General features: G+C 43.6%; 1 protein-coding gene across 1 annotated transcript in view; it reads right to left on the bottom strand.

Moving 5' to 3' along the window:
• Positions 1-10,019: 10,019 nt before the first annotated feature.
• Positions 10,020-21,456, bottom strand: part of LOC148505499 (uncharacterized) — a 92,427-nt gene continuing 80,990 nt past the window's right edge. The window contains exons 51-52 of the mRNA XM_088448111.1: positions 16,299-16,408; positions 10,020-13,189 (exon numbers count right to left, since the gene is read on the bottom strand). Coding sequence (XP_088304237.1) covers positions 13,038-13,189; positions 16,299-16,408 — 262 coding nt within the window. The 3' untranslated portion in view covers positions 10,020-13,037. The remainder of the gene's footprint in view (positions 13,190-16,298; positions 16,409-21,456) is intronic.

Genomic DNA, 21,456 nt, shown 5'->3' with positions numbered 1-21,456 from the left:
ACTGCTTAGTAAATAGACCCCTATGTTTCTAAGTTGTGTTTCGAATGTCCATGGGCTCTATTTACTACAATCCGCATATTGAATGCGGATTGTAGTGTGATATTACCGAGTGAATTCGCATTGCGAATTCAGGTAATATCACAGGGATTTACTATAAATCCCTTGCAGGGACAGAGCTTGCGATAAAGCTCTGTCCCTGCGGATCCCATCCGCACTCTAGTCGCAGTATTTTCGGAAAAAATACCGCGACTAAGAGCCCCCGCATGCGCCGACCGACCACCGCTACTACCCCCCCACCGACACTAAGCCCCGCCCCCCAGCGCTAAGCCCTGCGCCCGCGATCGCGGACCCCCGCGACCCCCCCTTCCTTCATTACACTTACCTGTATCCTCCTGGCCTCCGGTGGTCTTCTCCGGGCTCCCCGATCAGGTGATCTCCCATACTGCACTGGGGCCCGATCACCTGATGACCGGGCCCCAGTGCACTGTGGGAGACCAGCTGACCGGAGAGGAGCCATCACCGGAGGCCCGATCACCGGTCCCTGGATTCAGGTAAGTGAAAAAAAAAATGTTTAATTTTTTTTTTCTTTTTTTTACAGCAATCAGCTTGCTGTCTATTTAGACCACATAGCTGATTACTGGTACCGGCTCCCGCCTCTGCTCTCCCTGTTAGAGCAGAGTGGGAGCCCGGTAACCGGGGAAGACCCTGGATAACGCCACCTCCAGGTGGCGTTATTATCACAGGGCTTCCCCCGGTATTTTTTTACAATTTATTTTTAGTAACTTGCACACAGATCACATTTCCCATTACAATTATGGGAAATGCGATCTGCTTTACTAAAAATAAGTGATACTGGGGGTTGGAGTAGAATTTTACTAATTCTACTCCAATTGCCCTGTAATAAATACAGGTGAAACTAAAATAATGTGAAAAGGGTGTGAAAACACCCTTTTTCACTTTATTTTAGTAAAAATAATGTTAATAAATAGAGCCCTAAGTCTTGTATGGGTCCTAAACTATCCTTCCAAACTACAGCTTAAAAATAAGATGTTTTTGTGTACACATGTATCTCTATAACTGTATTATAGTACCAGTACATTGGATCCTAATTCCCACTGGAAATTACTGACACCCAAATTAAGAGGACTGGCATGACTTTTATGGTATATTTATTTACTAAAGGTTGATTTTAATCAAGTTCACATACTGTAAATCTAAATTGATCAACATCGATGTTCTGTTTCTGGGGCTAAAAAAAACTAATCAAATATTTACTTTTAGTAAATGTGTAATTTAGCCCCAGGAACACAAATATTGATGTTGATCGATTTAGATCAATTTGGAATCGATTAAAATCCATTAAAATTGACCTCTAGTAAATCTTCCCCTTTATCTTTAAATGCTACATACAGGGTGGGATGTACTAAACCCCAAAATGCAGCAAAACCCCCGAAATGCAGTTTTTGGTGGGTTTCACCGCATACCCCATATGTACAAAGCACCAGAATGCATCACATTCGTCCTGGTTGGTAACGCCATCTTCAGGTGGAGTTACCCAATAGTAGCCTATGGGCTTCTTTTCGGGTCGCTCCCTCTGAAAGGGATCCCATCACCCCCCACGGCCAGAGTGACACCAGGGTGTTAAACCCGGATGTCCCTCTATCCTGGGGCATCACAAAGGATGGCTCTTATCGGGAGAGCTGTCCTTTGCGATATTCTAAGTACATACCGCGGTAATCAACCGCAGTATGTACCCGATGAGAGGCGGGATGTACCCCATGGTGGATGCGATGCTTAGTCCATCCCGTCCTATATGTGACGCCTCCTTTAGATGGATGTCTCTCGGTGATGTTGTGTGTATAGAACCACTTCTAGTTTGAGCTAGTAATAGGGTGGCGGGTCCACAGCCTTTAAGTATCCTCTCTGGTGCAGCTCTGGATAAAGCTATCTCAGAAGAAAACTTCCTTTGAGTAAAGAGCCTAATTCAGAGACTTTTACACAGATCGAGCGATTGTTAGCCATTGCGCATACGTGATAGCCACCTTGCGCACAAGCAGAGATTGGTTTGCGATTAGCGCGCACAGAGGATTCACTCGCAAAGTGAATGACATGTAGTCAGCGTTTGGGAGAGGTAATGGGAGGTGGCTAGGTAAACGCAGACGCGTTGGGACTGTTTAAACGCCATTTCATGGGTGTGCGTAAATTAGCCATTGTGACCTCCTACGCAGCATGAGAGCTCTCAGCGTGTCAGGAGAGATGCAGTGTTTGAGACAGGTCAGACTTCACTCAGAAGCTGCGTGGCTGCCCGATCTGCGGCGATGATCCCGATGTTTACCCTTAGGCACGTCATCGGACGGATATGAGAAGGCCGCAATGGGCGTCCCTATGCTCGGCTACGCTTTGGAAGGCATTAGCATATTTTCGCTAATGCAATCCGTAGTTACAATTGCATTAGCGTAAGTCTCGGAATCAGGCCCAAAGACTTTACAGTAAATGTGTATCTAAACCCTTGCATTCAGGACTGCGGGACATACTGTAGCTGTAGTGAGTGATGGATTCGAGAGAGAAAGTCAAAGTTTCCAGGCTCCAGAATGCAACGACCAGCCCACAGGAGCCGGTAATACAGGTACTTCTATCAGTGAGAGCTCGGAGGAGCAGAGAGGTCAGTTGCTGTCAGCATAACTGGTCAGTGAGCTGAAAGTGCTGGAGCCTGGGGGGATATGTATCAAACCTTGGAGAGAGATAAAGTGAAGAGATATAAAGTACCAACTGATCAGCGTCTAAATGTGCGTACACACTGGGCGATTAAAGTGGACGACTGAACAATAACGATATTGTTCAGTCGCCCACTTTATCGTCCATTTTTAACACCAAAACGATGAATGATAATGACGATGCGCGTTCCCGCAGGTCATTCGTCATTATCGTTCATCAGATAAACATGCATGCCAACCTGACGATATTGTCAGGTTGCTGCATGTTGGAGAATGGGGGAGAGAGCCCGGTGCTGAATGATATCGTTCAGCGTGTGTGCTCAATGTCATGAACGACATTGAGCACAGCCTGCCGGGGACAACACTACACGATATTGCTCACGGAGCATATCGTGTAGTGTGTACGCTTCTTAACTGCCATGTTACAGGCTGTGTTTGAAAAATGACAGTTAGGAGCTGATCGGTTGGTGTTTTATCTCTTTCCACTTTATCTCTCTCCAAGCTTTGATACATCACCCCTGAGTGTCTACTACGCGCCGCCACGCCCTACACCGCGCACCATTGCCGCCGCCATGTCCCCTGCAGGGGGCAGCCAGAAAGTTGACATGTATGGGCATCCTGAGAGAGTTAGTATATCAGAAATGAACATTTGACAGAACTGAATGGGGCAAAATACAGAGTATCTGAAGGGGAGAGATATCCTGTAGTAAGGAGAGATCAGAGACCCTGACAGCGATGAAGATGAAAGTGAGCTGCAGAGTGATAATCTCAGGATGAGAGATGTGACAACTTGTGAGTTCCCTTTTCAGGGTGAGATGTATCAAACAGGAGGACAAGTGGAGAAGCTTCACATAGCAATCAGTCACATTCTCCCTATCATTTTATGATATGTACTTGATAAGTGATAGCTAGAAGCTGGTTGCTATGGTCAACTTCCCACTTGTCCTCTTTAGACAGTTTGATACATCTCCCCCTTTAAGCCTGCATATGTGGAGTCACCTTAGCGGTTTCCTAACCCCTGTATATTGTGAGGAGAGGACAGACCTGGCTGACAAGAATGAAGCTCTCTCTCCAAAGGAAGCTGCCTGAGAGTTTATATAACCACAGATGGATCGGGGGCTACTACATATAGTTACTTTACAGTCTGTTGAACATTTTATACATTGTAACATTTATATTAAGGATAACAGCACAGTACAATTTCCCTTCACGCTGGATGTAATTTTCAGTACCAATTCTTATTCCACCTGCATGGAAAAGTCACAGTGCCACTTTCATGTTCTATATACTTTCATGTTCTATATGCTTAATACAGGTCTAGGTCTAGGTTAGGGGCTGATTCACTATGTATTCCTATTGCGATCGCAGCTGCGATTAAGCACACAGTTCTGCAGCGAAAACATGCTCGCCCACTATGCGCTATCTGACATCCGTAACACCTGGCAGACCTGAGTATACATCGGGAACATGGGGTAACATCGGTCCCTCACGCACAATTACATCAGGTCAGACCATACTCAGATATTGCTAACCTCGTCGCACGCAGTAAGTACTCCGTATGCCGTTACAGTCACTAATTTATGCACGCCCATGCAACGGCGTTCAAATGGACAGGCGCGATTGCGTTTCTCTGACCACTCCCCTGTCACCACCCCCAAACGCTCACAGCCTGTCACTCACTCTGCGATGGATTCCTATCTGCATAGGTGATCGCAGTGCCATCACAATGGTAACTCAGGCACGCGCACTGCGATGCAAGTGCCATCGGCTGATCTGAGTACGCTGTTGCAGTTGCGATCAATAATGAATCAGGCCCTTAGTCTGAATGAACGTATGGACAGCTGCATGGTACCACTTCTGTTTTTTTTATAATCCCACCTAGACGTCAGTTTCTGTAATATTCTGTGTACACGAGCAGAAGCACATTGACAATGCTCTTGGCATTACAGTCAGTCTGAGTTGGTAAGCATGGAAACTATAGTGTACTAGTCAAGATACTTGGGGTATATTTACTAAAGAGCGGGTTTTTAGAAGTGGAGATGTTACCCATAGCAACCAATCAGAATTTATTATCTTCTGTGCTAGATAAATAAGTAGAATCTGATTGGTTGCTATGGGCAACAACTCCACTTCTAAAAACCCGCAGTTAAGTATATATATCCCTTTGCTACTTATATGTTTGATCCAAATTTTTCATATCCACATATGCCATTAAGAATAAAATAATGATCAACGCTCACCCTAAAATGAATTTAAGTCACTATCTCAACTCAAGTCATGCTTGCGAGCAGGGCCCTCTGACTGTACCTCTTTGTTTGCCTTTTATTACCTAGCCTTGCTTTATTACAGGTTTATACACAGTTGTAAAGTGCGACAGAATATTTCCTGCGCTATATAAATAATGTTAATAAATAAGTGTGAGAGTATTGAGAGTTTTGACCCTGCTAATTCCCTCTATGATGATCTGCATGAGAGGTTTGAAACTGAATATTGTTAGATTGTACACCCTCTGCGACAGGCAGAAGACGAGCGCCAAACTCATTGCAGTCTGTGATGCTGCCAGCTGCAGATCCTCCATGTCAGTGACAGACCGCGTCTGGGTGCGGTGATGTCATAGCACAGCACCTCCCTATCCAGCCTGTGACTGACAGGGAGGAGCAAGCGGAGTGCACAGGGCACACTCATATCAATTAAAATGATTAAGCTCACTCAATTCAGTGATTTAGGTGCCCCAACCATCTTAGGGCCTGATTCACTCCGGAGCGCTCTGACGATCACAGCTGTGATTACGCACACAAGTCTGCTGTGAAAATATGCTAATGAATGCAATCGCAATGCTGTCGCACAGCCAGCATAGAGACGCCCACTACCGCTATCTCACATCTGTAACACCTTGCAGTGCTGCGTATACATAGGGAACATTGAGTAACATCGGTCCCCCACGCACAATTACAACAGGTCTGACCTTACTCAGAAATTACTAACCTCGTCGCAGTGGCATTATAGAGGGTGCAAGGGATGCGCTTGCTATGGGGCCCTGTGGCTTAGAGGGCCCGCCGGCCCAGCAAGAATCCCCCTGCACCCATCGGCGAAACTACAGGGTGGTCCTGGTTTGCACCGGACCACCCATTAGAATCGCCGTCGCTGCATTTGTTGTTGTTGTAAATCTGCGTGGCTAGGTGCTCAGCCTCAGACATTTAGGCTGCTCAGCGCCATCAGCGGGAATGTGCACAGCGTGACGTAACATCATCGCACCCGCCTACTCTAGTATGAAGAGGAGCTGAGGATGGAACAGCTGCTGGAGGAGACAAGTGGCCCCGGCATATGATTTTGCAGGAATCCAAATAATAGGTGGGTTGACCTCTCACTAATACCTCTTTTCCACCCAAAACCCAGGTCCGACCTGGGTTTTTGGACATGGTTCCAACCCTGGTCAGACCCAGGTCAAACCCATTTACACTGCACCTTTGATCTGGGTTACTCCCAGGTCAGCCCTGTTCACACTGAACTCAGGTCTGCCCTGCTAAACCTGTGAGGTCATAAAAAGTGGGAGGTGAATGCTCGACAACCACCAATCCGCTCATTTTAGGCATGATCCAGGTCAGATAACCCGGGTTGCACCGTTTACACTGCATCATTACCTGGGTTCATCCTGGGTCCAACCCTGGTAGCTACCTGGGTTGAATTGCTGGGTCACTTGACCCAGGTTATTTTTCAGGGACCTTTTTACACTGAGCTGCGACCTGGGTAGACCCAGCAAAAACCCAGGTTTTTGCTCTACTGTAAAAGGGGTATTACTAGTAACCCCACAATAACTAGTTGACCACAATACTAGTTACAATATCATGTGGTGATTTTATGATTCCCTCTGAATCAGCCACTTAGGAGTGCCCCGATCACTGGACTATATATTGATTTGTATATATATATATATATATATATATATATATATATATATATATATACTGTATGTATACACTCAGGTTTAGACTTGAGTTGGGGGGGCCCTTAAAAATTTTGCTACGGGGCCCACAAAGTTCTAGTTACACCCCTGCCTTGTCGCACGCAGTGAGTATACAATCTGTGTATGCCTTTGCAGTGGCTAATTTATGCACACCCTTGCAACGGCGTTTAAACAGACAGGCATGCCTGCATGTCTCCAACCGCCCCCCCGTCACCACTCAAAAACACTGAAGTCCCGTCCCTTGGTATGCGATGGCTTTGTACATGTGTAGTTGATCACAGTGCGATTGCAATACTAACTCACGCATGCGCAGTATGCCCCATCTGCGAACGCTGTTGCGATCCATGATGAATCAGACCCTTAGTTGGTAATGTTTGCACTGGTCCTGTGCGTGTTTGTTTTGCTCTAGAATAAAAGGATCTTTTTTTTTAACTTCAGCATGCCTGGACAGCATTGTCACTTATTGCTGCTAACCGAAACAAGGACACTAGGGGGTCAATCCAATTAGGTGCGAGTTTTGAGTTTGTTTCATGAGACTCGCAGACTTCGCACCAATGAGCGTACCCGAGAATTCTCCAATCCAAAAAATAATGTCTACTGGAGATACTCGCAGCGGAGGATTGCGAATTGTCTGCCAAATGCGATGTGAGAGACGTGGACCCGGAAACAAAAGTAACAATTTAGTTTGCAGAATCATATAGAAGGCTGCTGGTGGGCATAAGGAAAGTCCTGGAGCTTTTTAAATGGTGTTAAATGGCTGAATTGTGCCTTTTTAAAAAAAAAAAAAAAAGTTAAAAAATGATAAAGAGCAAACTTTTTCATTTACTTTAATACAAAAAAAGGAAAAGTGCAAAAAAAAGTAATAAAAAAGATGCTTTTGGGGATGCTTTTCTTTTAAAAAAACAATTATTTTTCCCAAAAAAATAAATACTCTAATGATATTTGGGGCGCATAAAGCAATGAAAAAGTAGATTGTTTTTTTTTAAAACCCCCAAAAATGACATCTAATTATTGGACTAATTAAGCTCATTCGACACTTACAATTGCTTAATTAGTCATTAGGAGGTTCTCCTAAGGGTTCTGCATAGTGTCCTGACATCTTAACCTTAAAATAAAGATTTTTCCCTATCATCTCTCACCGCCAAGGAGGTGCGAATGGAAAAATGCGAGTTTACTCTGCCTGGTTCTATGCGAGCTTCTAATTGAATTGCAAAATGAATTTGCAATGCACAATTGCTGAGAATTCATAGGGGGAGGGGCCCTAGATTGCACACCCTAAGCACAATGTGAGGTGCTACTTGCTGAGACTTGTAGTGCTGCAAGCAGAAGAAGAGACAGATGCAAGTGCACACTCTAACTATGCTGAGCCTAATAATAATAATACTGCTAAATTGCATAAGAGGTTCTTAGCATAATAATGGCCATAATTATGGGCCTGCCACCGCGTCCAAGTGACCTCTATCAGGCAGGTCCCTAACACTCCTATGGAACAAATACAGGGCACGGGACCCCCCAGGCCAACCCAGCAGAACCACCCCATGGGATCACAATAGTGTGAGATTTAAAGTGAGGGTTAAAGAATAATAAAGAAGAAAGCCTGGGTGTTAAGTCCTACATAAGTAGGAGGTTATAATAAAAAGTGTATAAAGTGCTACATATGCAAAAAACAAACTAAAGAAGTGAAAAAGTGTACATTATGATGCCATGAAGCAGTCCAGCCACACCAGCCCAGAGAGCCCCGCACCCCAATACCAGTCCCAAAACTGACACAGCATATATATATATAATAGGTCTTACCCACAGTGTGCCTCATTAGATGTGCAGTCTTGGAGTGCAAGGACTCCTTGCTAATTAAAAACACCCTGGGACAGGTGGGAGAGGTGCTAATCAAGGTGGAAAGAGTCTCGTCCTTCCAGTGTACATACATACACACAGTACAGAACACATAGGGGGAGGGGCCCTAGATTGCACACCCTAATCACAATGCGAGGTGCTACTTGCTGAGACTTGTAGTGCTGTAAGCAGAAGAAGAGACAGGTGCAGGTGCACACTCTAACCATGCTGAACCTAATAATAATAATACTGCTAAATTGCATCCAAGAGGTTCTTAGCATAATGATGGCTATAATTATGGGCCTGCCCACCGCGTCCAGGTGACCTCTGAGAAAACAGCAACTGGCACCTAAATGGATTGAGCCCTAGGTTTTCTCCTCTGTAATGTCCAGTTCTACTGTATCTATCTGTGCATCATGGATGGCTGGGCATCGCAGTTGTGGGAATATGCGAATCTCAGCCTTCCTTTTGTGCGGGACGGCGCAATGAGGTGTACTAGCGATGAGACGCCCACTTTCAGGCTGCATGGTCTGTGCATTTGCGATGGAGATTGTAAATACATCTACATCGATGCAAGATCGGTCGCACCATCGACATTCGAGGCAGCCTAGGGTCTACTCTAGCTACTTTACTCTCCTTTAATCCGACTAAACATGGCCTCTGAAGCTGTGGATTTGCGATTTGGCCCCTTTTTACGATTACTCTAGGTCACCTCCCAGTCTCCACCCTGATACGCCCAGCGATCACAAACCCCTTCTCAAGTGTAAGTTTCATGACTTTGCAACCATGCACTCCACGGTAATCTAGCATGGATCTCAGGTGCTGGCACTCTGGACACTCATTAGATTTGCGCTGAGAATAGTGAGTTACACTAATTTCAGTCAAGGTGAACCCCCCTAATCTTATTGGCTGTGCAAAGTTGACCATCGATCTATTTGTCTGCGTGGTACAGTCTTATCCTTTAGTCCAGTGACCTGCAAGTGCCCCTGTCAGTGCAGCTGTCTGTCCTGTCAGGGTCCTCGCTTCTGTCTGCAGGCAGATACTTTCTATGCTGGAGGTATTTATTATCATGCAAAGTCCCTATGGTACCATCATGCAGTCAGCAGCTCCCCACATACTTCCGTCCAGCTATCAGTTTGTTTATAAGTACAAATAAATTAAATGTAAATAAAAGCAGTAAAAACAAACAAACATTAGTTTCCACCACCTGGACAGGGCAGTCTCAGGAATCTGCCAGATTAACAGCGAGTTTGCGGTTCTAAAATAGGCTCTAATGTTGTGTTCTTTGGTGAACCTGTGTTGTGATTCTCAGGTTATAAGCACCCATCCCATACCAGGTTAGTTTGTGTATACACCCTACACCTAATTATCACTCTGTACTCAGAGTTTACTTTAACCAGTAGCAACCGGGTTAGTATAGTAGTCGTACCTACCTTAACACAGAAAGCAGTAGCAAAGCAATACTATGCAAAAAAACACCATGAAGAATATACCAAGGCATTTTTTCTTTTCAATGAACATTTATTATAAGCAAGTAGACAAGACACGAACAAGGCAAAGGTGAAAAGAGTTGCTGGTAATGCACAACTGTACAATAACTGGTTCATCTTCACAATTACACTTACAAATGATAATATATAGTGATACAACACGGTGTAGTTGTACAAACATTATTACAGTTTATGGCTATTATTTACTTAACAAAACAGTTTTTGGGGAATATATATTAAAAGTTTAACTCCAAGTTTCCAGTTACCCTTAATTCCACTGGTCAATTTATTTTATTTACATTGAGAAAATAGAAAATGTTAGTGGAGTCGGCCCAAAAATGACCATTTATTATAATAACCCTTAGGCCAGCAGTAGTAATAGATGTCACTAGAGATCATAGCACTATATAATATGCATGCAGCACATGCATATAACCTCCATCTTGGGGCAGTATTCAATTTCAGGCGAAAACCCGTTATCGGCGATCATTTCTTGCCTGTTTTAATTATCCCCGTATTCAATTTCAAAGACAATTCTTTGTTAAAAAATAGGGATAAGTTTCACCATGTTTTACATGGCGAAAAAAAGTGCAGAATTGGAGTTTAGGGGTGCAGGCTTAAAAAAAAAAAATAGCCTGCAGCCTTTGTATTGTCCCCTAATAAAAATCTGTGTAAAAAAAAAAAGGTAAAAAGTTTTTAAGGACACCCCCCGAAAAAGGACTTTAATTTTGGGGTAAAAAAAATAAAATAATGGGGAACAAAGTTTTAAACTAGTGCAATTAATTCAGGGGGGTTCCCAAATATGCGGCAGGTGTATTCTTCAATGCGGGTAGTGGCGGCAGGTGTTTTTTTGAAGAATTTTTAAAAGTGACTTTAGGGACTTAAAAATATGCTTGCACCCATTTTCGTGTACCCCAAATTTGATGGGACAACTTATTTAAAAAAAACCCAAAAAAACCATTTCACCATTTCTGCAAAGCCGCATTTATGCACCTGCCGCGGCTATTTAAAAACCCGACTTCCCTTCAGCAGGCAAAAACGGGGGTACCCATAGTGATCCCCCATGTCAGGACATCTTTAAGGGGGTGCAAGGATGATTTCCCGAAAATTGACAGGACTTTTCGCCTGTTCCAGTTTCGGAGGGTCCCATTTACGTTTCCTAAGAGATTGAATACGGGGATAAGCGGGCACGCGCGCGATACTTTTTCGCCTGGAAAACAGGCGAAGGAGGCGAAAAGTCTGGCAGGCGAAAAGTCCGGACTTTTTGCCTCAAATTGAATACAGGCCTAGGTTGGGAGGCAAGGAGAGACAGTAGAGGTTACATTCAGTTGGAGGGAGAGGAGAGTAGCAGGAAAAGTTGACTCTAACAGGAGATTGCATTGTTAGTTACTGATCAAACTAAACAACAGAGAAACAGCATAACGGGGCAGATTGGTTCAAAGCCTTTATTAACAGTGCCCCTATACACCCAATAGATATGGAGTTCCTTTGGGACGGAATCAAAGTGCCACTGCCTCAACTAAAAAAAAATGTTACGCTCGATTATACTGACATTACTTATACGAGTCTCACAATCCCTGGACAGTTTTACTTTTGTTTCTTATATATGTAAAAACTTAACACAAAGGGGTCTATGTACTAAGCGAAAGGTAAAGTGGAGGGAGATAAAGTACCAACCAATCAGCTCCTAACTGTCACTTTACAGGCTGTGTTTAAAAAATGGCAGTTAGAAGCTGATTGGCTGGTACTTTATCTCGGTCCACTTTCTCTTTCTCCAAGGCGGAGACCCCAAAGCTGTGAATTTAATGTAACAATATACTCCAAAGCAGTAGTTCTGAATGTTAAACTCCAGAGAGAATATTTGATTTATCCTGTGATTGTGTCATGCTCTAATTAAACATCACTGGAACTACTGTAGTTAGATGGGCTACGAAATTGAGTATGTATTGATTGGAGAGAAGCAAGTTCTACTGTAGTTTTGATCCCGTGTAAATAATTGCACAGGTCCAAACAAACTCGTTTTGATTGGTCAGAAGCGTCAAATAAAATAGAGGAATGCTGGAGAGAGCAGGGGCTGAAGAAGACCCCATGGGGCACTAGGGAAGACAGCGGTTTGGGCTCCATTCTCCTTACGCCATTTGTCATATAAAGACAAATAAAAATAAGTTGCAGTGACCCAGGTCAATCAGAGCGCAATGGGCCCTAGGCTGGGGCCTAGGTTGTTTAATGGACGATCCAGCTCTGAATGAGAGTCATCTAATACAGAATGCTGCAGTAGCTTTCAATTTGCTGTCTGTTTTAAAGGGCTGAAGAAATAAGAACCAAAGTATCAGGAAAATACAGACAATTTATAAAATGGAATCAGCTTTGTTTATTTCCTAAACCTAAGTTCACCTGCTGCTGTGTTTTGCACCCTTACAGCATTATATAAAGTTGATACCTAGGGGTATATTTACTAAAGTGAGAGTTTGTAGAAGTGGAGATGTTGCCCATAGCAACCAATCAGATTCTACTGTAGCTATTCTCTTTTAGAAGGTGCTAGTTAAATGTTAAGTAGAATCTGATTGGTTGCTTTGCTATGGACAACATCTCCACTTCTAAAAACTCTCACTTTAGTAAGAGTTGTTTTACTTTAAGATTATATATTGGCTGTTTTCAATGCTATCTGCTATGTACTAAAAGTTCAAAGAATTCTGTTTAGCATAAAGTTTTAGCTCACATATGGAAGTTAATATACGGTATAAAATAGGGTATATTTAATAGTTGCAATCAGGTTTCCTTAAATCTCTCCAAGAGGTTGGTTCCATACCCAGTAGCGGCAGAATCTCCTGTTCTTTTTAAAGCTACTGAATCGGTAAACACAAACCGGCACTGTTTAATTACCAACAAAGCAATAGAAAATCCAGGAATATAGGCATGAATTCCAGTACATCATAGAAGACTCTTACAGTATTGGTGGGAAGGACACATGGAATTATAAGAGAGCTGATACACAGTCTTCCAGTCACGACCTTTCATCTGTGTTCATGTCTGGCCTCAGCTCAGGTTGCAAAATGCTGTAAAACTTTCTTTATTTAAAGATGGGTAAAACAATGCGACATCATCAGCCAACATGAGGGAACAAAATGATCCAAAATTCGCCATTACGTATTGAGCTGTACTACTGAGGCCAGCTGAACATGGGTCTCCTGGTAATAGAAAGATATAGCATATTAGGACCATATTAGGACGAGGCAGATGGACAGATTGCAAACTTAGATAAGAACACTGCAGGGATCTCCAACTGTACTTAAAGCCCATTAACGCCAAATGACAGCAAAAACTGGCAATGGGCACCTCAGAGACACTCTTGCCTGTACAAATGAAGGCACAGACAGCTGGGCAGGGAGTTTCTTTGCTACAACCTATACAATCAGCAGTGCTGTTATTGCGAATAGTCCTTATACTATGATTTCAGGACTGGATATAATTATACCCATTGTCATCCTGTCTGGGGATATAGTTGCTGTCTAATGAGTTGCAACCCCTGCATTCCTCCGTAAAATAGCCAGTGAGAAACATAAGGTATGTTACTACCATGAGGGATGTTCAGCTCCGGCGGAAGTTCCCGCTGGCCACTCGTTCATTTTGAGCTTTGATCTGGAAGAGATCTTGCAAGGATCTCCGGCTTCACAAGCCCCCCACAGATAAGTAGAGGATGATCTTGAGATGGCGTTACAAACCATTGAATAAATGCTTACTAATTTGCGGTAAACACAGACCTCAGGGCAGGGGCATTTCTAGAGTGGAGGGGGCCCATGTGCGGTCTCCATCACGGGCCCCCTTCTCTCTGTTCGGCGGCCGGCAGCGCTCTGAGCGGTGCGCGGCCAGCACCGCACTTATAGAATCTGGGCACTAGAGTGTGCCCAGAGTCTATAGCGCATGCGCAGGTCACCGGGAAAATGGCTGCGGCGGCCATTTTCCCTGTACCGCGCATGCACAAACAACGGAAAAATGGCTGCGGCGGCCATTTTCCAGCCATTTTTTACAGGCACAGACACCGTAGCCGCCGTGAGACTCCGGAGAGGTAAGTATAATATGGGTGCAGGGCAGGTCCCCCTGGACCCAGGGGCCTGTGTGCACCGCACACCCTGCACCCATTATAAATTATTCAGATTTGGGAATAGAGAAAGAAAGAGCAGGTAACTGTGCATCTTGGTAATACCATGCTGCACTGCAGGTGGGGCAGATGTAACGTGCAGAGAGAGGTAGATGTCGGAGGGACTGTGTCCAAACTCAAATTTAAATTGCAGTGTAAAAATAAAGTTGTCCAGCATTTGTGGGCTACATGCAAAAGCAGCCAGTATTTACCCTGCATGCAAAACAAATGTATGTATTTGCAACCCTGCATTGCAATGTGGTTTGTCCAAGTCCACAGGGGTCTATTTATAGGGGTATATTTACTAAAGTGAGAGTTTTTAGAAGTAGAGATGTTGCCTATAGCAACAAATCAGATTCTAGCTGTTATCTTCTAGAAGGTGCTAGTTAAATGTTAAGTAGAATCTGATTGGTTGCTATGGGCGACATCTCAATTTCTAAAAACTCTCACTTTAGTAAATATACCCCATAGAGAAGTGAAGAGTCCTGTTTAGTTGAAAATAAGGCTTTTCACTGCTTTCGGCAATTCATACAGTGGGTTACCGTGAAGAAGGTTATTCCTTCTCCAGCGGCACATCCACTTCATGTATGATCCGCATGACCATACGTTTGTATAGTGAGTGTGATTCATAGAACGGAAAGCTCAGCTTTCCGTTCCTCTGCTGTGTACAGATTCGCCATTTCAGGATGGTGTAGTCTGTACATGCGAAACAAAAGAGCAGGGAAGTTGCGTACTTTCCCGCTCTCTGCCCGGGACACCCGGTGCTGGCCCTGCCCCCTTTTGCCCAGCGTCCTTTGCAGTAGGTCTGACGTAACCTGTTGGTCTCAGACGCATCGGGCTCCTGATATGTCTGTCTTCTCACTGCTTCCCGGGATTGTGGAGGGGCCGGATAGGAAAGTCTATGGCTACTAAACATCACTATATATTGCATCGATGTGATATTTTTCAGCAGCAAGGTCATGTTCTTCATGAAAAGACCCCACAATTACTTACTCTATCTTACTCTATTCCCAAATCTGAATCAGGCCTTTAGTGATCACCGGATGAATCTCTGAACTGTTCATAAATTGAGAAAAGTTTAAAAAAATCCCCTTTCTCTGGTTAAAACACAGAAGAATGGGCCCTTTTTACCCTATATCTCCAGTCTGCACCTCCTTTGTCTACCTCAAATGAACCTGTTATGTTATTTTGTTCAACTTGTGTTTGCATGATTTTTATATTTAATTTGCACAGTAATTTTGTAGTTTGTACTTGTATATTTGCTCCTACTAACTGCATACTTGCCGACAATCAGCTCCAACCTTCCGGGAGGGAGCTGATTGTCAGCTAACAGCGGGGGGCGGGGCCGGCCATTGATGTGACATTGGGGGCGGAGCCGACCAGTGCTGTCACATTGGGGGCGAAGCCGCGGACGGTCAACGTGGCCACGCCCCCTCTTCACAAAGTGATATGGGGCGGGGCCACGATGACGCGATTCAGCGCGAATCGCGTCACCGGCCCCCCCTGCTGCGGGGGTTTCTAGTTTTTTCAGGGGCGAGGTAGGGAGGGTCGCAGACTTCCGGGAGGTTTTCCTGCCTTTCCTGGGGGCCCGGAGCAGCACCCGAAAATCGGGAGGCTCCCGGCCAAATCGGGAGAGTAGGCAAGCCTAACTAACTGTACTGGTATGACTCAAACGTGATATTTTTGTTGTTGTTGTTTTATATGCATTTGTGACATTTGTGCGCTGAATGTGTGTTGCGGAATTTGCGGGTACCATACAAATAAATGAAAATGATAATATATTTTGTGATCAGATAAAATCCAAGGGGACATCTAATACACGAGTTTCGCTTTGAGCAAAACAATATGCTTCGGTGGGGCTGATACTAAAATCTACGAGTGTTTTGCCTTCGCTTATTGGCAAGATTCCCTTCATAGATCATAACAAGTCATGTGACACAAGTGACATCATTTGCTCATCAATTATAAGGTTATATTTTAAGAGTGACATCACTACTCTCCAAATATAAATGGGTTTTTGTTTATATTCATGTCGCATATGCCTTATAAAGTAAGTTTGGGAAGAATTCCTTAGTCATTTTGAAATGTTATCATCGTAAACAGGCTATATAACGTTAGTTTACACAGTACATTAGTTCAATAGAATGGAATATTGTTACCGTCTGCTGATGATTGTGCTTTGTAAGTCAAGAATGCCTGCTCAAATGCTGCTATATCTTTTTGCTTCTGAATTACGAGGCTCTGGAAAAGTTCTTCCAGGGAGCTGACACTGAAAAAATAAGAAGTGACATTTTAGTATACATGTTGCCTATATACAGTGGAATCAGCCATTTTTGGGGCTGATGCGCTTTTTAGCTTTTGTACTTAAAACACCTCACAAGTTTCTAATGGGATGATAGGCTGTCTTCGGATAAGCACTGGTTCAGCCAAGTAAATGGTTGTTGACATTGTGACTACTGCAGGTGATGGCAGCTTCAGTAAATACCTCAGGAATGAAGTACTTGGCTGGTAGTCCCTTAGCGCCGGTTCCAGGGGTCGGAGCACCCTGTGCCAGCCCTCTCCAGTGCGCCCTATCTTTGCTAAGCCGCATGCAACCGAAAATGGGAGTGTGGTCTAACTATAGGCCACGACCCCTACGTGACGTTATTAGGAGGCGTGCCCGCCTCCAAATAACGTCAGGCTGGGGGGAGCCTCACTAGCTGGGCTTCCCCCAGCCCCTCTCCCATCACTGAATGGATGTCGCACGCATGCGCGCAGCATCCATTCAGAGTCTCTGGGATCCGGCACCGCCGCACAGCTGCGGCGGTGGGGGTCCCCAACCTCCAGATTTGACCACACGTGGGCCACTTCGGCCCACGGGTGGAACATGGGGACAGTACTGTCCCGGTGAAATCGGGATGTTGGGGAGGGGTGCACCCTCTATGGATGGCGCCCCTATGCGACCGCACCGGTCTAACACCCCTAGAGCCGGCCCTGGCCCTATCGCTATACCTTACAGGGATTTGTTGGTCTATAAGGCAATAAATATATTCGATGCCTATAAATAGCTTGGATTTTTGGTGGGACCGCTCCACTGACTGTAAGAAAGTAGTTGCAGCCTCATCAGATTGTGGGTGTAGCTGGGAGGATTGAGCGTGGTTTGAATTAAATATGTGAGGAACTTAATCATGGCCGTAACTAGGGTAGTGCGACCAGTGCCAGGGCACAGGGCACTGCAGGGCAGGGGGCGCTGTTTGGGCCTTTTAATTTTCCTGCTCATTACCATTCTCACTTGTAGCTTCCTCTTCTTTTATTCCCAGCATCTCCTGGCCTCCCCCATCTCTTCCCTGGCCCTTCCCCATGAGGCAATGGCCCTTTTTCAGGTGCACTATCTTATGTCCCTATTTAAAAAAATGGGGGAAGGGGGAGCGCCAATGCTCTCTCTGGCACAGGGCACCACAAAGTCTAGTTACGGCTCTGGACTTAATTGTCCCTTTTTTGCTGTTTCAAAAGTTAGGAAGTAAGTATAGAGCATTGCCTGTATCTTTATTGCAATATTCTAAAATGACAAAGAAGACAACTAAAAGTATCATAATAAGAGATAATTGTGCTTCTAGGTCAGTCGCAATTGTTCAGGGAATCACAGAAATAGCATTACTCTATATGGTTACATATGAGGACACACTGGCTTTGGGATGAACCGCTTGGTGGAAATGTTGACCTCCTACGGCTTCTTAAAAGGCAGCAAAATAACAAATACGGGAAGGGATACAGCATCTTTTTCACCCCAAAACAACCCATTTACTGGACAAGAGCTTCCATGGCCCAAACTGAACGGATTATGCACAGTCCCTGGGTATTAGTGGCAAGAGATAACTTGTTATGATAACAAAGCGGTCACAAATGCAATGTTGATATTTTCTCATTATTGAAAAGATAATACAAGAAGGATATCCATTCTCTGGCACCATCTAGAGCAGGCTTGGACAAACTGGGAATTCACCATGATTAGCTGTTGTGGAACAATGACTTCTACAACAGGTCAACAGATTGTACAAGGCTGCTGTATGTATTGCAGAGTAAGCTAAATGTTCAGGTAGTTTGAAACAGCTTGAAAGTCAATTGGGTGCCTTGAACTTCCTTGAGGTATAATCGGCTGGTACGATAAGGAACTGTTCCTACAGCCACCCATCCTTCAAATGACAAATCTCAAACTGACCCCTGCAAGTTCAAAGCTCACACTTGTAGTTTGATATATTTCCATTCAAGGTTTCAATATTATCAGTACAAAATGTGCAATTTGAAATGCTATGTGTCATTTGCATTTGTGGTTCTTAAAACCATTAAAATAACGATGAAATATGAAAATATTGCCTGTATTTTTTTTTTTAGATCGAAGAGAGAATATTAAAGTGTTCGCACATTTGCATGGAATAAAATACTATGCAATGTAGACATTAGGAAGAAGCTAGCTGGGACTTGTTTGAACTTGCTTGAATTTCATTCAAATTTTTATTCTAATCCTAAAGTTTGAGAATTTATGGCAACTTTAAAGCCATCTGCAGCATCTCTAATAGTGATTAAATGGTTGCCTATAAAGCAATGGTGTGCAGCCTGTTGGTTGAGGCACCAACTGGGGCCCCATAATTTGTTTTTAAGACTTTGAGGCCCGTATTCTATTTGAGCCGAGCCGCGTTAACTTAACGTGGCCCGGACTTAACGCCGTCTTTGCCTGTTTTGTAGGCATTAAAGTGTCATGCGCGTGCACGCTTTACCCCATATTCAATTTGAAAGTACGTGTAAACGGCACCCGGCGATACTGTAACAAGCAGAAAGTACTGTCATTTTTGCTGAAATCAGTCTGTCACCCCCCAAATGATGCTCTGACATGGGGGTTCACTATGGTTCCCCCTGATTTGGCTTGCTGAAGGTATTTGGTGTGTTTAAATGGGCTCAATAGCTGATAAATAGCGTTTTTCTATATGTAATGCAGAATAGTATTCAGGAGTATTTTTTCCAGAAAATAACGTATCCCAGCAAATTTGGGGTACTTGAAAATGGGGGTCAGCATATTTAAAGTTGCTAAAGTGAAGTTGAGAAATCATGAAAAATCCACCTGCCGCAAACACCTGCAATCAAAAAAACACTTGGGGACCCCTCCAGAGTCAAGTTCGCTAGTTTTTAACTTTGTACCCCAACATTTATTTTTTTTCGCCTCCTTTTTCAAAGTAAATTTTTGGGGAGTCCTTAAGTTTTTTTTTTACATTTTTTTGTCATAGATTACCTTTGGGGGGCTGTCTCAAGGCTGCAGGGGGTTCTCGCAACGTTGCACCCCAAAACCCCAATTCTGCACTTTTTTCCGCCTGCCATTCATAGGCGATACTTTACCTCCTATTACATTGCATTGCCTTTCCGCCTACGCAGAACGTCTTTCAAATTGAATACGGAGGAAAACCAAAACAGGCGATAATGACATCATCGGCGTTAACTTAACGCGAATCCGGACTTAACGCTTCAAATTGAATACGTGCCTTAGAGTCCTAGAACAATGGTACACTGACAAATGGGGTCCTAGAACAATGGTACACTGACATATGGGACCCTAGAACAATGGTACACTGACATATGGGACCCTAGAACAATGGTACACTGCCACTTGGGGACCCAGAACAATAGTACACTGACATATGGAGTCCCAGTACAATGATACCCTGACAAATGGGGTCCTAGAACAATAGTACACTGACATAATGGATCTTAGAACAATGGTACACTGACATAATGGATCCTAGAACAATGGTACACTGACATAATGGATCCTAGAACAATGGTACACTGACATATTGGATCCTAGGACAATGGTACACTGACATACTGGTTCCTAGAACAATAGTACACTGACATATTGGATCTTAGAACAATGGTACACTGACATATTGGATACTAGAACAATAGTACACTGACATATTGGATCTTAGAACAATGGTACACTGACATATTGGATACTAGAACAATAGTACACTGACATATTGGATCTTAGAACAATGGTACACTGACATATTGGATACTAGAACAATAGTACACTGACATATTGGATCTTAGAACAATGGTACACTGACATATTGGATCCTAGAACAATGGTACACTGACATATTGGATCCTAGAACAAAGGCACACTGACATATTGGATCCTAGAACAATGGTACACTGACATATTGGATCCTAGAACAATAGTACACTGACAGATTGGATCCTATAACAATAGTACACTGACATATTGGATCCTAGAACAATAGTACACTGACAGATTGGATCCTATAACAATAGTACACTGACATATTGGATCCTAGAACAATGGTACACTGACATATTGGATCCTAGAACAATGGTACACTGACATATTGGATCCTAGAACAATGGTACACTGACATATTGGATCCTAGGACAATGGTACACTGACATATTGGATCCTAGAACAAAGGTACACTGACATTTTGGATCCTAGAACAATGGTACACTGACATATTGGATCCTTGAACAATGGTACACTGACATATTGGATCCTAGAACAATGGTACACTGACATATTGGATCCTAGAACAATGGTACACTGACATATTGGATCCTAGAACAATGGTTTGACATATTGGATCCTAGAACAATGGTACACTGACATATTGGATCCTAGAACAATGGTACACTGACATATTGGATCCTAGAACAATGGCACACTGACAGATTGGATCCTAGAACAATGGTACACTGACATATTGGATCCTAGAACAATAGTACACTGACATACTGGTTCCTAGAACAATAGTACATTGACAGATTGGATCCTAGAACAATGGTACACTGACATATTGGATCCTAGAACAATGGTACACTCAGTGACGTGCAGTGATGTAAATGGCTGGGGAGACACTGGCTAGTATCAGAGCCAGATTTACAGATACATATATGAACCTGAGGGCTCATGTGAGCATTATATAAAGGTGCAGCAGTATATAGTGCTGGAAATTTGGTGTGTTTTGATCAGGGATGTGCGGAAACGGTAGACAGGGGAGGCAGTGCCTCACCTGTCATACATTTTTTACTCGAGAGTTTTGACTATACAAATGATTAGAATAATAAAAATAAAATATTTATAATATTTTCTTTACATTTTTCTTATAATTTTTATAGTCAAAACTCTGGAGTATGACAGGAAAGGCTATGCCTCATCTGCCTCACCTGCCCGCACATGACTGGATACACTGACATATGGGGTCTTAGAAAAAGAGTATACTAACAAATAGGATCCTGGTACAATGTCACTTGGAGACCCAGAACAATGGT

Source organism: Taudactylus pleione, unplaced genomic scaffold, assembly GCF_031769625.1.
Source record: "Taudactylus pleione unplaced genomic scaffold, aTauple2 ptg000451l, whole genome shotgun sequence".
Classification (NCBI taxonomy): Eukaryota; Metazoa; Chordata; class Amphibia; order Anura; family Myobatrachidae; genus Taudactylus; species Taudactylus pleione.
This window is presented reverse-complemented; position numbering and strand designations above follow the sequence as displayed.